The 19914-nt window shown below is 34.9% G+C and overlaps 2 protein-coding genes across 3 annotated transcripts; one reads left to right on the top strand and one right to left on the bottom strand.

The window, feature by feature from the left end:
- The first annotated feature begins 1735 nt into the window (after positions 1-1735).
- On the top strand, positions 1736-9884 carry LOC116018740 (pleiotropic drug resistance protein 2-like). 2 transcript variants are annotated; one of them, XM_031258713.1, is made up of 21 exons: positions 1736-1835; positions 2345-2878; positions 3028-3148; positions 3294-3382; positions 3497-3581; positions 3671-3961; positions 4039-4129; positions 4286-5186; positions 5350-5510; positions 5626-5729; positions 5846-6011; positions 6110-6241; positions 6408-6547; positions 6647-6979; positions 7060-7350; positions 7452-7535; positions 7620-7753; positions 7853-8080; positions 8206-8377; positions 8739-8993; positions 9262-9531. In XM_031258713.1, the coding sequence occupies exons 2-21, from the start codon at positions 2469-2471 to the stop codon at positions 9529-9531; spliced, it is 4458 nt and encodes a 1485-aa protein (XP_031114573.1). In that variant the 5' UTR covers positions 1736-1835; positions 2345-2468. The 2 variants fall into 2 exon arrangements, with proteins under 2 accessions (XP_031114573.1, XP_031114575.1); XM_031258715.1 differs by lacking the exon at positions 1736-1835 and adding an exon at positions 1849-1974 and having other exon boundaries at positions 9262-9884.
- A 3536-nt stretch (positions 9885-13420) lies between these two features.
- LOC116020625 (40S ribosomal protein S27-2) lies at positions 13421-14368 on the bottom strand. The gene is made up of 4 exons (XM_031261097.1): positions 14226-14368; positions 14031-14132; positions 13874-13902; positions 13421-13735 (listed from the first exon to the last, which is right to left on the bottom strand). Exons 1-4 carry the CDS (start codon positions 14226-14228, stop codon positions 13609-13611), a joined length of 261 nt encoding a protein of 86 aa, XP_031116957.1. The 5' UTR covers positions 14229-14368; the 3' UTR covers positions 13421-13608.
- Between the last annotated feature and the right edge of the window lie 5546 nt (positions 14369-19914).

Below are 19914 nucleotides of genomic sequence, written 5' to 3' on the forward strand. Positions count from 1 at the left end.
TTAGTCCTCCGTTTGTTATTCCGTCAATTTGATGCTAAATAGAGGGACAATTCAGTAATTTCAATACTAGCATCTCTTTACACTTAGACATGCGAAGTGCAAAATCACTCTTTCTTTCACGAATTACTCCCAAATTTGCGAATATAAAAGTTGATTCGCAAGTCTAGGAGTAATTCGTAAAAGAAAGACGAATTTCGCACTTCGCATGTTTGAGAGTAAAGAGAGGCTAATATAGAGATTACTGAATTGTCCCTTTATTTAACACAAATTTGACGGAATAACTAACGGATGACTAAATTGAGCAACAACACAAAAGTTTGGGACTACATTAGGTCACCAAAGTCGTTCATGAAGAAATTGAAAAAACATAGCATTATAGTCGATGACCATTTTTAGTATTAATTATTTGCAATAATGATAAAATCAACTTTGCTCTTACAAATTTTCAATAATTATAAAATTGACATAATGTTCTTTTTACTAAAACTCTCAACCATTGATGAACTTGATGGCGGAGATCAATCTTCACTTTTGAATATTGGAAAATGATATATGTACTTTAAGGGAGTAAAACTCCACCACGTGTCTTGATTTTTTATTTTATTAGAGGAGGATAAAAAGAAAGTAATAAAAATTGTGACCCACATTTTTTTGAATGAATCAAAAAGTGACATGTTCGCAGAGAGTAGAAATGAAGTAGAATGTGAGAGTATGTGTAGTATTACTCTATTCAAAATTTTTAGTGATACATTTTAGACTTTACATCCATTTTTTTTTGGATAAAAATAAACTCGTAGCCCTTCTCCCCAAAGTTGAATTCCCAACCCCAAGGGCCCCCACACCTCGACCAGACAAAGTATCTTAGAGGATGTAAATAAAGGTAACTCAACTGAATCACAGAAGTTAGATCTTTGTTCACTGCGCACAAAAAATTTCCTCACTTTGAGAGGTTACTCTCACACTGCCGCTGGTGAGACCTTCCCTCGTAGCCCTTATTTCATGATTTGCGGTGCACTAGGAAGTTGGAACTTCAACTTCATAAATTTTCAGAGTGAAGCCACAGGGAGTGTCAGTATCCTTCCTTCTCCATAAAACCAAAATTCCCTTGCCCCAAAGCTATCACACCCGATTAGAGAAGATAGTAGATGAATAAATAATGATAACTCAACGGTTCATTAAGGGTGTATTTGGTAATCTGGCAAATGATTTTCGGACTTTTGGTGTTTGGTAACGTCTGAAAAATGTGGTTAACGAAAAATATTTTCCGTTGACCTCAAAAAATGAGCTTATTTTTTTGAAAAACGACTTCCGGACAAAAAATTCGAAAGTCATTTTTCAGAAACGGAAAATGACTTTGTGCGGCGTTTTTTTCTAAAAAGAAGTTATTTCTAATTTCTAATAAATATTACTTAGTTTATATATTTTAAATAAAATAATAAAAATATATAATTATACATTTTCATTCATTATTTTCCAGAAAATGAACCAAACAGACAATTTTTTAGAGTGCATCCAAACACCGTAAATGAACTCATTTTCCAAAAAATGACTCATTTTCCAAAAGTCATTTTCCTACTCTTCAAACACACCAAGTGAAAATTAGTATTGGTGCTCACACAAAACTCATCACACCTAATTCCCTCCATGAACTGTTAGAGCTTAATATTTTGTCTTTTAGTCGTTTTAGACAGAGCAGTGTACCCCAATTTCCTTCCCATATTTACTGCTGAATACGGTGTAAATCGCAACCTCCTTTCCTGCCGCAAGAGCTAGCAGGATTCTTTTTGTCAACAGTCAGCCACCTCTGTGCCTTTTCACATGCTGGATACGTATAGGTATATATCTGTTCAAAGTCCAATTACACTTCTCATATTCAACAACCCTTTACTGCTCTCTTGCCAAATAGGAGCTTGCCGTGCACTGTTCTCTCCCTTTTGATCTACCACTTGGTGGAAACCACCCAACTCCAGAAATGTATGCTCCCATTGGTTCAACTTTATTGCTTTGCCACTTTTCTAATACAGTTTGGTGATGTATCATTGGATTGTTTCTCATTTTGGAGTCTTTGGATTTTTATGTATGTGCATATTAGCTACTATTGTGTTGTATTGTATTGTATTGTATTGTATTCTCACCTGCCCATTATGGGCATTGTGGATTCTTTCTTGCCCCTTAAAAGAGAGTAATTGTGTTATTGAGATGCAATTGCTAGTGGGAATTGCCCGGCCAATTCTTGTTTTGACTAAGACTTGGGTGTTTCTTAATCAATTTTGATGAGAAAAGGAAAAAGTAAAGTTCCTTATTTGATCAGCATGTGATGATATTTTGCATATTGGCATTCCAGGTGTGCTTCTGGATGATTGGAATTGAGTATCTTTTCTGTGTTTGGAAGGTGTGGAGTCCCTTGTGTTGAAACAAAAAAAAAAATTAAAGGGTGATTGTTTATTGAGTGTTAGAAGGGAGTGAAGATGGCAGCAGCTCTGGCTGCAGATGATATGGTGAGGTCTACGAGTAGCCAGAGGTCCACAAGTAGGAGTAGAAGGATGAGTTTTGGATCAGGCAGTGCAAGGAGCTTGGCTTCTGCAAGTGTTAGGGAGGTGTTTGGTGCACCGGGCGGAGACGTGTTTCAGAGAAGTGCTAGGGAGAATGATGACGAAGAAGAGCTGAGGTGGGCTGCTATCGAGAGACTTCCTACATATGATCGGTTGAGGAAAGGGATCTTGAAGCAAACGTTGGATAATGGAAAAGTTGTTCATCAAGAAGTTGATGTTCAAAACCTCGGGATGCAAGACAAGAAGCTGCTCATAGAAAGTATTTTGAAAGTTGTGGAAGAAGATAACGAGAGGTTCCTTAGAAGACTCAGAGACAGGACTGATAGGTAAGGCTGAAATTTCTCTTCTCTGTATGCATTTTTCTAATGGTTAGTCTTAAACTCTTAAATAATGATCTTTGAATATGTTAAAAAATCATACATACACAAGGAATAGTTCTTTTGAAATTATGAATGATAAAATTTGTGATGAACAGGGTTGGAATTGATATTCCAAAAATTGAAGTTCGATATGAGGATCTGTCAATTGAAGGAGATGCATATGTTGGATCCCGGGCACTGCCTACTTTGTTCAATGCTACAATAAATATGATAGAGGTACTTCATTTACTTCCTATGTAAATCTTGATAAAAATGCTGGATTTCCCCCCTTTTTTTTCTGCATATTCTATCTTGGTTGAGCTTCTAACTTTATTTGAATGATTGCAGATCTTATGCTGATAATGTTTATTTATTTTCACAGGGTTTCCTTGAAAAAATAAGGATATTCCCTTCGAAGAAAAGAGTAGTCAAGATACTCAAAGGTGTGAATGGAATTATAAAACCGTCAAGGTATGTTCATAACGAAGCATTAGTTTAATGTTAGTTTGATGAATATATTACACCTTATGTGGAGAACTTCTGTTCGGTCCATATGGATAAACTTCTTACCCTTCTATTCTACAGGATGACGCTTCTTCTCGGGCCTCCCGGCTCTGGGAAAACAACATTTTTGAAGGCACTTGCTGGAGTATTGGACAAAGATCTTAGGGTAAGTGATAACCTTTATGAGTTGCGGCTTGAAATCTTACTGTGTCATATTTTTTATGACACTCATTCTTGAATTTTGCTTTTTCTAAGGTTGAGGGGAAGATCACTTATTGCGGTCACGAGATGTCAGAATTCATTCCTCAACGGACTTGTGCTTATATCAGTCAGTATGACCTCCACCATGGAGAGTTGACAGTGAGAGAGACACTGGACTTTGCAGGACGTGTTTTAGGAGTTGGAACTAGATACGAGCTTCTCACAGAATTGTCAAGGCGTGAAAGGGATGCAGGAATTAAACCTGACCCCGAGATCGATGCATTTATGAAAGCCACTGCGATTGCAGGCCAAGAATCTAGTTTGGTCACAGACTATTCACTTAAGGTATATTTTCAGTTTAATTCTATAGCTAGGAATTAGGAAACCAAGTAAGTTTGTTGAACCGTGGAAATGATTTACAGATGCTTGGTTTGGATATATGTGCTGATATAATGGTGGGTAATGAGATGATGAGGGGCATATCAGGTGGACAGAAGAAGCGTGTCACTACAGGTACGTTGCGTGCATATAATAAGGTTCATGAATTAGCAAATATGCTTTCTTTAGTTTCAGTTTCCTCATATTTGAATCACTTGGCAACATTTCTTGTTTAACATCCGGCCAGTCAATTGAATATGTTGTATTTATCTTTTATATATGTGAATGCAGGAGAAATGATAGTTGGTCCTGCAAAAGTTTTCTTCATGGATGAAATCTCTACAGGTCTCGACAGTTCCACAACATTTCAAATTGTTAAATTCATGAGGCAAATGGTCCATATCATGGACGTGACAATGATAATATCTCTTCTTCAACCTGCACCTGAAGCATTTGATCTTTTTGATGACATCATTTTGCTTTCTGAGGGGCAAATCGTCTATCACGGTCCACGTGAGAATGTTGTCGAGTTTTTCGAGAGTGTGGGATTTAAATGCCCAGAAAGGAAAGGAGTTGCTGACTTTCTCCAAGAAGTTACTTCCATGAAGGACCAAGAACAGTATTGGTACCGAAAAGATGAACCTTATCATTATATTTCAGTGGCTGAATTTGCGAATCATTTTAGCAATTTTCACGTTGGACGTAAACTATACGATGAGCTCTCAGTTCCTTTTAACAAGAGTAGAACCCATCCTGCAGCACTGGTTACTGACAAGTATGGTATTTCCAATATGGAGCTCTTCAAGGCATGCTTATCTAGGGAATGGCTATTGATGAAACGCAACTCCTTTTTATACATATTCAAGACATTCCAGATTACCGTAATGTCAATAATTACTTTCACAGTATTCTTTAGGACAGAGATGAAATCTGGAACGGTAGAAAATGGAGGAAAGTTTTATGGAGCACTATTTTTCAGTCTCATCAATGTGATGTTTAATGGAACAGCAGAGCTTGCATTGACCGTCTTCAGACTTCCTGTGTTTTTTAAACAAAGAGATTCTCTATTTTTCCCGGCTTGGGCTTTTGCACTCCCGATTTGGCTCATGAGAGTCCCCCTTTCATTCATGGAATCGTTCATATGGATTATTCTTACTTATTACACCATTGGCTTTGCTCCTGCTGCTAGTCGGTATGCATTTTCAGTTCAATCCCAAAGATAAACTAAAACCTCTCATGCTTGACCGTTAGGATTTTTTTTTTAAAACTCCACTGTAATTAACATATATCAATTAGCTAATGACAATATAACCACATAATTTGCTGTTATACTGATATGTTTTGAATTTCTTTAGGTTTTTTCGCCAATTCTTGGCCTTCTTCTCTTTGCATCAGATGGCCTTGTCCCTCTTCCGTTTTATTGCTTCACTTGGAAGAACACAAGTGGTTGCGAACACTTTGGGGACTTTTTCTTTGCTGGTAGTCTTTGTTCTTGGTGGTTTCATTGTTGCTAAAGGTCAGTAATATTCTTTATATTGATGTATGCCTATTCTCTTTATCCCTTACATTTATCTCGATCGCAAGATTTTTATGTGGCATTCAAATAAACACTGTTTCTTCTCTGGACACAGATGACCTTGAACCGTGGATGAAATGGGGATATTACGCGTCTCCCATGTCTTATGGACAGAATGCTATAGCCATCAATGAATTTCTTGATAAAAGATGGAGCTCTGTAAGCTTCAATAATAGTTTCAATTTTCGAACAGTAGTAATTCTTACCAGTTTATAACAGATTTTATCGTCATTCATTAGTCTAACCTGCCCCATTCATTCGTTTTGTGTTTTCAGCCCATTAATGTTTCGGGATTCCAGGAGCATACAGTAGGCTTGGTGCTTCTTAAGTCGAGGAGCATGTATTTAGATGACTACATGTACTGGATATGCGTGATTGCCCTTTTAGGATTCTCGCTTCTCTTCAATGTCTGCTTTACCATTGCACTCACATACTTAGATCGTAAGAATTCCATACTATTTCCACTCCTTATCTGGTAAAAACTTCTAAAACCCAAGATATATGCTTTTGACTGCCTTCAATTCATTTCTGAAATGCAGCCTATGGAGACTCTAAATCTGTTATTCGTGATGAGAAAGATACTAATCGTAAGATTAAAGGCAAGTCAAATCCCTATAGTAAAGCAGCCACAGATGGGAGTTCATCATCTGCACCACCTCCTATGTTTGAAGGTTTGGCACCTCAAATCCTTTGCTTAATTTTTACCAATGGTTTAAGTTTTAGACATGCAAGCTGAACTACTATTTAATGAAAGAGTGTTATGTTTTAGAATCCTTTGCTGGCTGTAATATTTCGTTCCTTCATTCTTCTGTCTTATGATTGTCGATTTCAATGCAGGTATTGATATGACTGTAAGACATTCTGGACGAGGCTTAAGTAGTGAACAGAACGCGAGCAAGAAGAGAGGGATGGTGCTTCCATTCCAACCTCTTTCTCTTGCGTTCAACCATGTGAATTACTATGTTGATATGCCAGCCGTAAGTATCATTTCCGGTGTGCATTTTTGAGATCTCTCTATGAATGATATTGGCAGGCCTTGATGATGTTGTGTTGTACTTATGGTATATATTGATCAGGAAATGCAAAAACAAGGAATTGAAGAGCCGCGTCTCCAGTTATTGCAAGACGTGAGTGGTGCTTTCAGGCCGGGGGTTCTAACAGCATTGGTTGGTGTAAGTGGAGCTGGGAAGACGACCTTGATGGATGTCCTAGCAGGAAGAAAAACGAGCGGCTATATTGAGGGAAGCATCAACATTTCTGGTTACCCCAAGAATCAATCGACTTTTGCTCGTATAAGTGGCTATTGTGAACAGAACGATATTCATTCTCCACACGTTACAGTTTACGAGTCTCTTGTATACTCTGCCTGGTTGCGTCTTTCTCCAGATGTCGACAAGCAAACAAGAAAGGTTCCAATTTACACTTGAAAGTTAATTTCTAACAAGTGGTAAGATTGACTTATATTATGGTTTTTGTTGTGTCTGTGTAGATGTTCATTGAGGAAGTGATGGAGCTGGTTGAGCTGAATCCTTTGCGGGATTCTCTGGTTGGGCTCCCGGGGGTAGATGGCCTCTCGACTGAGCAGAGAAAGCGGTTGACAATAGCTGTGGAACTCGTTGCTAACCCATCCATCATCTTCATGGACGAACCCACATCAGGCCTCGACGCTAGAGCTGCTGCAATCGTGATGCGAACTGTGAGAAACACCGTGGATACAGGACGAACCGTCGTCTGCACAATTCACCAGCCGAGCATAGATATCTTTGAAGCATTTGATGAGGTAGGCAGCCACTGGTTTCAACATTCATGATACTTGTAAGTTGTAACGCCACTCTGTTCGATCTTCTGAATCTAAACATTTGCCTTTTCATTATATTATAGCTTCTGCTGATGAAGAGGGGAGGACAGGTGATCTACGCGGGGCCTCTTGGTCATCACTCTCACCGGTTGATACAATATTTCGAAGTGAGTAACTTCGTCCCTATGTAAAGACACATTTTTCGTGCACACGACTTAATTGGCCTGTAATAATTTGTATATATTTTCCAGTCTGTGCCGGGGATTCCTAAAATCAGAGAGGGATATAATCCCGCTACCTGGATGCTTGAGATCAGTGCTCCTGCAGTTGAGGCTCAATTTGATGTGGACTTTGCAGAAATCTATGCCAATTCTGATCTCTACCGGTAACTAGAAGACTTAATAAAACTGTTACTGTCTCGTCTCATCTCATCTCGCTTTATTTCCAACAATGATTTACGACGTTTTTCTACTCATTTTCTCAGGAGGAATCAAGAACTCATCGAGCAGTTGAGCAATCCAGCCCCGGGTTCCCAAGACCTTCACTTCCCAACAAAATACGCCCAACCTTTCATCACTCAATGCCAAGCTTGCCTGTGGAAAATGCACTTGTCATACTGGAGGCATCCACAGTACAATGCAATCCGGTTTTTCATGACAACAGTGATAGGAATTATATTTGGAGTTATTTTCTGGAAAAAGGGGAAGCAAACGTAAGCTGCTATCATCGAGTTGTGAAATGAGCATAAGAAAGATCAGAACTGCCTTCTTTTCCCCCTTTATGGATTACTCTGATCTCTTTTTGACTCCCTTCCATCTGCTTATGAATATTCAACAGGTCCAAACAACAAGACCTGTCAAATCTTATGGGAGCTATGTATTCTGCTGTTTTGTTCCTCGGAGGAACAAATACTAACGCTGTGCAGTCTGTAGTATCCGTAGAGAGGACAGTCTTCTATCGAGAAAAAACAGCAGGGATGTATTCTGCACTGCCTTACGCATTTGCTCAGGTATGTAAAAACATAGATTTTTACTTCGAAATCTCTGTTTCCAATCCTTTTGTAGAGCAAATAATTGAATCATGTGCTCCATCCAACTAAAAGCCTAAGCTGGCAGTTGGACTGCACATTGACTTTGATGGGCTCCAAGCAAATACCAAATTGAATCATGTGCTCCATCCAACTAAAAGCCTAAGCTGGTAGTTGGACTGCACATTTATGTTTATATTATATTTATGCTCACACAAATTCTCGAAATTAGGACTCTATATAGGACCAAACTAGTAAAATCAGTAGTATGAGTATCAGTGGCATTAGACAGGCCGGGTTGGTGAACTGTGTTGAATTCTTGTGTCATATATGTATGTTGCAGGTGGGCATAGAGGCTGTGTATATTGCAATCCAAACCTTAATTTACAGCATTCTGCTGTACTTCATGATTGGATTCGAGTGGGGAGCTGATCGCTTCTTCTGGTTCTATTACTACATCTTCATGTGCTTCCTATACTTCACATCCTACGGAATGATGCTCGTCGCCCTCACTCCAAGCTACCAGATTTCTGCCATCGTCATGACATTCTTCCTCAGCTTTTGGAATCTCTTCTCCGGGTTTCTCATTCCAAGAACGGTGAGTACTAGCTGCACCATCAATCATTTCTTTTCTAACTTACATCACCCGCTATATTAGGACTCTATGTATTTGAGTTAGATTCCCTATTCTAGACTTCCTGTGATTCCCTATTCTAGTCAGCCTGAGATTCTCTCATTATATATATCCCTGTAATCTGTATCTTTGAACTATCTCATTCAATATAATTTATTCAGTTCTCATCCGCTAGCTAGCTAGCTAGCTAGCTACCTGGTTTCTTGATCTCATCTATGCATATATGTTACAGCAAATCCCGGTGTGGTGGAGGTGGTACTATTGGGGATCCCCCGTGGCTTGGACCATATACGGCCTCATTACGTCTCAGATTGGTGACAAAACGGATCTGGTGGCCATTCCCGGGGCTCCAGACATGAAAGTGAAGGACTATCTCAAAGAAAACTTGGGATTTGATTATGACTTCCTTGGTGTAGTTGCAGCTGTTCATGTTGTTTGGGTTCTTCTCTTCTGCTTTGTCTTTGCCTATGGCATCAAGTTCCTTAATTTCCAAAGGAGATAGGAAAGGATAGATAGATAGATAAGGCAAAATTCGTTCCATTCTTATAAGTGTTAAAATTTTTGTTTATAGACAATACGGAATTTTAAGTCTCCCGCTTAACCCTCTAATGTGCAAAAAAGTGAACTTATAGGACGATTGGTTGGAATGAGGGAATTAAGGAGGAAAGGCAGTTGTTATGCTTTGGATCAGTGTTCACCTTGCAAGGTGGACCTTGGTCCTAAACGATATTGAATTGTGTATTCTTAGTATTAGAATTGTGAATTTTTAAAATGTAAATTGTGTTTCTAAGTCAAAACACATAACAATTGTACTAAATTTTAAAAAGATTAAATTGTGTATTTTTAATATTGGAATTGGCTGTTGTATTTGAAAGTAGTATGTTAACATTGTGTGTTTGTAGTATACAAATTGTAAATTAGGGAAGAAAGGAATTGTAATTCGTTGGAAAAGAATAAGGTGAGAATAAAGTAGGAATTCAAATTACATTGTTTGGTAAAGAGGAATAGAATTACTAGTAATGAGAATTGAGAAGGGAAGAAGTGATATAAAGACTAAAATGTCATGGTGTAATAATAATAATAATAATAATAATAATAATAAAAAATAACAATAACAATAACAATAACAAATAACAATAACATTAACAGTAACATTAACAGTAACAATAACAAGAACAAGAACAACAACAACAATCTAGGCTAATTTAATCATTTTTCTATTTTTGCCTTTCTAAGCTGCCACCGAATTGTAATTCCCATGAGGGGTCTATGAATTTCAATTCCTCAAAAGGAGGGAATTGCAATTCAGTAGAATTGTAATTTTCTCAAACCAAACACCGTAATTTAAGATATTAAAGAATTATGGTGTAAATAAATTGCAACTATATTCAATCAAACAATCATTAAAGTTGAATATTTGGGTACTTAAATAGGTTGATGTAAATAATTTTTAAAAAAAAGTTTTTCGTATTTTTACAAATTTTACAGTTTGTTGTGTTGCTAGCAGGCTAGCAGCCTTGCTACACAGTTGATTGGAAGTGTTACCAATCATGTAGCTAGCTTATCAACTGTGTTATGAATTTTTGAAGCAATATATTTTGAGAAAAAAATTATTTTCCCTTGAAAGAAAATTCTTCTAAATGTGCCATTTTTCCTTTAGTACAGTACATTATATATTACTATTTGCCAAATAGAATTCATCCAATTATACAAAAATTTTATCAAATTTGATTAATTGAAAAAAAAAAGGGGGGGTTCAAATAGGTCATCAAACAACACACCAAACTGCAATTAGGTTACTGAACTCAAAAAAAATTACAATTAAGTTCCTGAACAACGCAAGCTCATGCAAATTAACCTAAAATGACTTGTTAACATGTTAATATGTTAACGTGTCGGTAACTGAATTTAAAAATAATGGATTGTATGATTGGATGTAGTTACAATTCATTTACCAATAATAAAATTTGGCTAGCCCCAGAAGCTAGTAATTTAAAAAATAAAATAAAATAATTTTTTATTTATACGGAGTAATTATTAAAATAAAAGTTAAAAATTATTTTAAAATTTAATAACCGACACTTCAGCATATCAACAGGTAAACAATTCATTTTTTGTGAAATTATATGAATTTGCGTTGTTTAGGGACCTAATTGTAATTTCGTTTAATTCAGTGACTTAATTACATTTTGGTGTGTAATTGGATAGCCTATTTGAGCCTTATTCCAATAAAAAAAATAAAACAAACAATTTAAAATTTTGAGATTCAATATTATTTAATTCTTTTTAATTTACTTAAATAAATAATCTTTTGATAGATATTAATCAAACAAAATTCTACAATACTGAAAATGCTATTCCATACCTCGAAGCATTATAGTATGGTATCACATAGCACTGTGCAGTACTTAGGAAACTCGCTACAGGGTTGCTATAGATTTTCCCTTAGCTTACATTTTAGTCGCAGTCGCAATATAATACAAGAGGTACACCTATGCCATAAAATCAAATATGCTTTAAGGAGGTGATTAATTCAAAGAATATTTTGAAACAAATAACACTTACCAAAAATTTCACATACCATAAAAATATGGACCTAAGAATGTAGGGGAATACGATTCCATAAATACTTACTACGAAAGATGAACTAAAAATAAAGTTTAAAAATCTCACATCCCAATGAACCAAACAAAGAAATTTAATGTATATTATCATATTTAAATTCCAAAAGTTAAGTGAGATAACATAAATCAAACACCCCCTGGGGGTATTGAGAGATCCCAAACCGACCAAATCGATAACCAATATATCCTAACCGATCAAAAATTTTGATCTTTGATCGATTATCAATTATCAATTTCTTTGATAATCAATTTCTAAAAAATTCAATTATTCGGTGAATCAATTATTAGTTGGTTATGGACGTCCAAAAACCAGTCACCGAATAACCGATAATATATATATATGAGACGGATCAGGTGAGAACCGCGTGTCTAGGAGAGGAATGAAAACCCATCCCAATCGTCCACATAGTGATGGGGCTTCCCCTTTTTCCAGAAAATAACTCCAAATATACTTCCTATATTATGAACTATATTTGGAGTTATTTTCTGGAAAAAGGGGAAGCAAACGTAAGCTGCGATGAGCTATCATCAGAGTAGTGAAATGAGCATAAGAAATATTAGAAGTGTCTTCTTTTCCCCCTTAATGGATTACTTCCTTTTTGACTTCCATTTATCTACTCATGAATATGTAAAGACCTGGCAAATCTTAAGGGGGCTATGTATGTTGCTGTAGTGCTGCATTATTACTCGGAGGGTATGTTATAATCTAAGATGCTAGCAAAAATGAACTAAAAAAGTTCAAAAATCCCACACCCCCTTGAGCCAAACAAGAAAAATCTAATATTACCATATTCACATTCCTGAGATTCAGTCACTAAGGATATTTGAGAGATCCCAGAGAGATACAGGGTGTTGAGACAATGACTATTGTGCAGGAGTAATTCCAAAATAAATTTGAATACGAAGACTTCTTCATTAACAGGTGCTCTGCTTTACTGTGAAGAAGAAAGTAATGCACATAAGGAGATAATATTACCATGGATATATTCATGTTATAATTTTCCAAAAGATATTCTGAGTACACATCTAAGCTGAAGTTTGTGTTGCAGATGAAAGTGCAGAGAGAAGAAAACAAATGTAGATTAAGGATTAAAGGAGATGAGGAAATCAGTAAAGCAGAAGAAAACAATGGTGGCAATGAATAAAGTTTATCCAGCAAAAAGTATGATTAGTATATTTAAACAGGATGTGGAATGACACGGCCGAATCATGGTTAACAGAAACATGATAGTACAGACCATTTAAAGGGGAAGAAAAACCAATACCAAAAGGGTGCATAATTTTGTGGTGGCATGGAATATTTATGTGGTTTCTATATTTTCTCATCATTGTCAGAATAAAAAAATTAGAACTAATTATGTACTAATTCAACAGTATGCTCAATCAACTTCAAACAAATTATAACTAATAAATCAATAGCACTACATAAATCAACAATCCTGACTATAACTTGTAATAAAGGAAAACAGGAAGGACTAATCCCTTCATCTTAGTGGCAATAGACTAGCAAAAGCTAACACTCAAACAATGAATATAAAGAGTAAAAATCATTCAACCAAACACTGAGCACATCTCAAGATAGAATTAATGACAAGAGATCACCATCTTGTGCGCTGTATATATGATTATATAAATTGACTAATTTCACTGATGAATCAGCATAGATCAAATCAGAATCTCATAATTGTTTCAACTAGGGGATCGTCAAGTAAAATTAAGGAAAGATGAAAGTAGTCACAACTTGAATCCAACTCAACAACAATTAAGTAACTAAAGATGCATGTGCTATTAAAAATTGAATCTTTCATTCAATAACATAATCTGTCAGATGCATAATTTTGAAAAGCCACAAATTTGAAATGCGAGTCTTAAAACAAACTAAATATCAGAACTCAAAATTTAGGCATATCAGTTCCCCATTAAACTTCAAATGGAAATAGGACAATGATCTGTAATTAGTCACCCTTTCTCCTGAAAGAGCATCCCTCAGTGAGCCTGGCACGCCCACCAGTCGGCTGGCACAACACTGTCTGGCAGTTCCCACACACCACAACTGTCTGGGAGTGACTGAACACAGTTGTTCTGCATATATCCATCCCATATAATATCAATAATAGCATCATGATTTATATTGGTAATTAACATCAACACCAAACCAAAAAACCTAAATTCAACACAAAGTACATACAAAATTACAAATAAAGAGAATATAAAACTTACATGTTGAAGCAGCCTTGGCACTTGACATCCTACAAGAAAACCCAAATCACAAAACAACTTCAAAATCCCAGCACAGTAACGAGAATCCTTCACTAAAAAAGATTATACTTAAGCAGAACAGAGCACAGAAACAAATCTAAAGTAAAAGAGAAGGCACCATGAAGAAAGAGTTGGGAGACTGCACGAGACGCTTGAGCTTGTGCTTCTTCTTCTCGAGCTCGGCAGGAGGGTTCAACAAATCGACGTCGTTCGGTAGAACCTACAATTATCCACGCATTCATACAACAACAACAACAACAAATCAGCATAATAATCGATAAATCAATGAACTGAAAGGCCCGAGAATACTCACCATTGTGTTGACCGTCGATGAACGAAAACCCTAGAACGCAAGCTGAGTATAAGTTGAAGTTCCGCTAGCAAAGTAACGAAAGGGAGGCAAGGATTAAATAGCTAGGGTTTATATGCTATTGTTAACCCTATTTGTATATTGGGTCAACCGACTATGGGTCTGTAGCTTGGTTTTTTAGGGCTGTTTGAAAATTTGAAAAATAATTTATAAAAAATGTTTTTCAAAAAATGTTTTAATTTTTAGGGCCCGTTTGGTTCGCGGAAAATATTTGAAGGGAAGTGGAAGTGGAATTCCGTGGAAAAATAGTTACCAGAAAGATAAATTCTGTTGTTTTGTTGGTGGAAAAGAAGTTGCTGGGAAGATAAATTCTGTTGTTTGGTTGGAGGTAAAAGAGTATGGGAATAATGAGTATAAAGACATATATACCGCCATCATCATCCACAACCCCTATTATATTATTATTATTATTATTATTATTATTATCATCATTGTTAATAATAATAATAATAATAATAATAATAATAATAATAAAAGTAATAATATTAAAAGAAGAGTAAGAAAAAAGAAAGAAAAAAAAGAGAGGGTAAAACAGAGACAAAAAATATGGTTGTCAACTTTTGTCATTACCCAATAAAAAACACTAGACTTGATAAAGACAACATCACTGCATGATATTTCATCTTCTAAAATTAAAACAAACTAAGACACACATAGCCAGTTCTTCAATGAAAAATGAAATTTTGATTGCAAAGATACAGATGATACTAATGCTACAAAATATAAGATGCAAACTACAAGCACCATAATATTACACCAAACAAGTTTTACAATATTACAAAATACACATGATATTCAAGTTAACAAGTTCATCCTTTTTAGTTTTCCAAAAAACAAGCTAGCATCATATTTTTACATAGCCAACTTCATACTTATAATAGGATACTTTCTAACTTGATAGCAAAAACAGCACTGCATTTCATTCTACCCACAAACATGCTCAATATGTAGCAAGGAACCTTTTCACCCATTCAAGCCTTTGGTCCGGTGTAAGACTAACAAATACAAGCATTTGATTTGGATATTCTGGAAGCTTTGATCAAAGCCATAAACTTGTCATCATATGCCAGCCCCTCAATCTCACTTAACTTACCGTCTAATTGCTCAATTTTTTGTTGAAGAGTCAATTCAGTCCCAAGACTTTTACTTATTTTTTCTCCTACCGATTCCAACTTCTCACCCAACATCATGGCAGCACCAAGCAAAGAATCTGCAGTAATAGGTTCACATGTGTCCATGCTTTTCCTCTTCCTCTTTGTTGAACCCATCTCTCTAGCAGAAGATGTTTGAGTAGGGATAAAGGAGAAATCATTGTCTTGCAAATCAACTGGATTATCATCTTGACTACTTTCCATTGTTCCACCAATGCCTTCAACAGATTCAGCATTAGACATTTCATAAACTATATCTGCACCTATTTGTGAATCTTTTCAAATAGCACAATCTTTTCCATAAATATCAGTAAATTCATTATAAAAAGGAAAGCTTTTCCTTCTATATTGGGCAGCTTCTTTATGACTCTACAAAACAAAATAAAAGAATATAATAACAAGCAGTTAATTGAAAGTATAAAGTGGAAAAAAAATAAAGAATATAGCAAATTTGGACATACACTTAAATAAGCATCCCAAACATCATCTTCAGCAGTAACCATCTTCCTTCCATCATCCCATCCAAATCCACTGTTATTATTTGTGAACAAATCATGGACAATGCTTCATTCTTTCTTCAATGTTTTTATTCTGGACTCAATGTGTGGTTTACCTTTTATATTTGAGTTAGGCAATTTAGTTGCAAGCATTTTCTCTAACTCACTCAAATAGCCAAATTTAGTTGTAAGCATTTTCTCTAACTCACTCAAATAGCCAGCTTTAAATCCAGTATCAGACTTTTTTGTTCCCATATAGCCAGCTTTAAATCCAGTATCAGACTTTTTTGTTCCCATATTATGCAAATCAACCATGCAAGAAACCAACATAGCATCTTCTTCATGAGTCCACCTCCTATTCTTTACTTTTGAGCTTCCCGTGTCAGCAGTTGCCATAATTATGTGCTAAACTTGAAAGTTAACATAAATGTCATGAATTTAAACAAGAATGCCAACTTAAACATAAGCAAATGCCATAGAGTTTTACATCAAATAAAATAGGGAAAACAAACTTAACAACTTAAACATAAGCAATTGTCATAGAGTTTTACATCAAATAAAATAGGAAAAATAAGCTCATAAAAGAACACAAGAAATCAGATTCCTAACTATTCCATTGGTTGAACATTTGGTTTGCTAATTCCATTCTCCAATTGGTCCAAGCATCGGATGGATCAACCGTATTTATTGAATTTGTTTCACCTTCAACATGATCAAACGCATCAAGTTCACTTTCCATAGTATCAACTTCCATCACTTGTCTTATAAAATTGTGGAGCAAACAACATGCTATAATAATGCGATTGTGTGTCTTTATAGGGTAATAAGATGGGCTCCTAAGAATACCCCATCTAATTTTTAATAACCCAAAACACCTCTCAATCACATTACGGGCAGTAGCATGTTTCATATTAAAAAATTCTTGCGGGCTTGTAGGTTGATAACCTTAACGCCATTCATTCAAATGATACCTTTGTCCCCTAAAAGGTGCTAGAAATCCCTCACAATTTGTATAACCAGCATCAACTAGGTAATAGCAACCTATATAAAAAGTATATACTACATAAGTGACATAATTAGTTGACAATATCTATTTAATAATAAACTTAAACCTATACAAAGCTTACCATGTGGCACTTCCAATGATCCTTCCCAACCACTTAGAACATAAACAAATTGCATATCAGGAGTGCACACACCTAAAACATTTGTTGCAATGTCTCCCTTACGAGTTCGCTATCTAGGCTTATCAGAACTTGGCACATTAACCTTGATAAATGTTCCATCTAAAGCACCTAAACAATTCTACACGAAATATGAACCTTAATTAAAAACAAAACTCCTAATATATATATATATATATATATATATATATNATATATATATATATATATATATATATATATATATATATATATATATATATATATATATATATATATATATATATATATATATATATGATACTTCAAAATATTCAATATGATAATGTACCTTAAACCACTTCCATCGACTGTCAGTACAATTTGCTGGAACGGGTTCGGGTGTTTTAAACAAATGACCTTGCAAATGCATTATGGCATTCAAGACTTTATGAAACGTCCGACTGATACTCTCACCTGACCTTCTAAAATTGTATTGAATGACTCGATTTTTAACATGATGGGCAAGAATATGTAAGAAGATTGCTACTTGTTCCTCAATAGCCATGTTCCTTGTTGGTTTTAATCCTCCTAAACTCTCTAGCATTTCACATAGTTTGGAAAAAGCTTGCAAATTCATCCTAAGTAGTGAAATGCATGACTCGTTATTATTCAAAATCCGTTGAATGTACTCTCTTTTGTAATAACTATCAAGACAATAGTTCCTAATGCTTGGCCTATAACTATTGAGAGATGTTGCTGATGCCATTAAAAGTACTAAGATACTAACAGCAGTATACATCTCTAAAAAAACAGTCAAAGCAGCCACAATCCTTTTTCTTCTTTCAACAGTTCTACTTATACCCAAACGAGCCATGACTGCATTAATAGTGAGGCATAATTATGACAAATAAAATAATATGGAGCAAGCAATACATACAGGAAGGAAACAAAACTAATATAAAATATACCGTACATACACAAAGTACAATATATACCGTAAACACTCAAGTTTTATAGGCACTACCATTCATCAATGAATGAAATATATTATTTAGGATGTAAACAATGAATATTTATTAGTTGATGTGTAATTGAAATACTACACCACATGTAGGGATGGCAATATGCCCCGTCCCCGAATAATAATTTATATATATATATATATATATATATATATATATATATATATATATATATATANTTTATATATATATATATATATATATATATATATATATATATATATATAAAATTTTCTTTGAATAAAGATAAGTTTTTAATTTTTTAATTTAAAAATTATACTAATCCACTGCACAAACAATCCCTAAAAATGTATAAAATTCATATGCCCTAGATAAGCCATTGTTCAATGTAATCTTTAAGCAATCAAACAAGGAACACAGATTCTGTTCTTCTAAGGATTTAAATAAACAAGCAATCTTTAATCTATCCGGCCACAAAATACAGAGTGAAATTAAACAAACGAAGATGTTAGAAGAAATCACTTACCGAAGGTGAGTTGCGAGATTGTTGCTACGGTCTGGGAAGAAGAACGAAGAAAGCGCCGCCGATGGGAAGAAGACCGAAGAAATCGCCTATGGAAAGAAGAAAGAAGAAAAAAGAAAAAGGCGAGAAGAGAGGAATGAGGTAACGGGAAGAAGTCAGGGAGAAATAACCCTAGATTAGCTATTTATATGTATGTAATTAAAAAGGAAGTACAAGGGTAAATTGGTCTTAAAATCAGACTTTTTCTTCCCATGAGCAACGGAAAAAAAAAATCCTAGCTCATACCTCAGAATTTGTTTTCCTGTAGAATGAAGAACTCAACTTCCTTTGGAATTTAAGTTCCAACCAACCAACATGGGAAAAGACTAAATTCCATGATTTTGAAGAAAACACTTCCAATGGAAAAACTTTTCTTGCCAACCAAACATGCCCTTAGTGTTTAGTTACATTTTAAAAAATAATATTTGTGTATTTGGCTTCTGTCAGAAACTGGAGTTCTAGCTCTGATTTCTGGCTTCGGTTCTGACACTGGTAACTGAAAACCAATTTTTTATTATAGGCAAGAAGGTAAAAAAATTGCAATTTCTCTTTGATAGGAAGAAGATGAAGGAGTCAAGCTATGGATATATGAAGAAGGAGCGCAAGAGAGGAAATGGAATCCTTGAAAATGACTTCCTCTCAACAAAGGGAAGTCATTTTCCAAAAAGACGGATTTGTTTTCCTTTTGACTGGAAATCAATTTTTGTTAACCTTCATTTTCCTTTCCTTTTAAACACTAGAAACCAAAAAAAAAAAATAATATCTTTTTTTTAAGAGAAAATAACAATAATAATATCTAAAAATAATTTTCTAGGTTTCTAAACACACCCTTAATTTTATATTTATGATTTACTACAACTAAATTCTACAATCTAATTTGACAAGAAGTTTTAGATACTTTCTTGAAAGAGCTTATAAATCTACACTATTAATAAAAACAATATCCTCAACTTTAACTTCTCGCCCAAAACACTCCTATATTATTAAAGATTGCGTAATATTGTAAAATATGATAATACAATTTCTTTTCGTAATACAATTGTACATTAAAATGTGGTAATACAATTTCTAATAAAATATATTCTTCCCTATGTTCCTATTTGTAATACAATTCTAGATTAAAATTACTAATCGTAATAATACAGTGCATAAATTTCCCTGCAATGCAATCTATACTATTAATAAAAACAATATCCTCAAATTTAACTTCCCGCCCAAAATACTTCTATACTATTAAGAATTGCATAATATTGTAAAATATGGTAATACAATTCCTATTCGTAATACAATTGTA

The sequence above is a fragment of the Ipomoea triloba genome, chromosome 5, assembly GCF_003576645.1.
Source record: "Ipomoea triloba cultivar NCNSP0323 chromosome 5, ASM357664v1".
Lineage (NCBI taxonomy): Eukaryota > Viridiplantae > Streptophyta > Magnoliopsida > Solanales > Convolvulaceae > Ipomoea > Ipomoea triloba.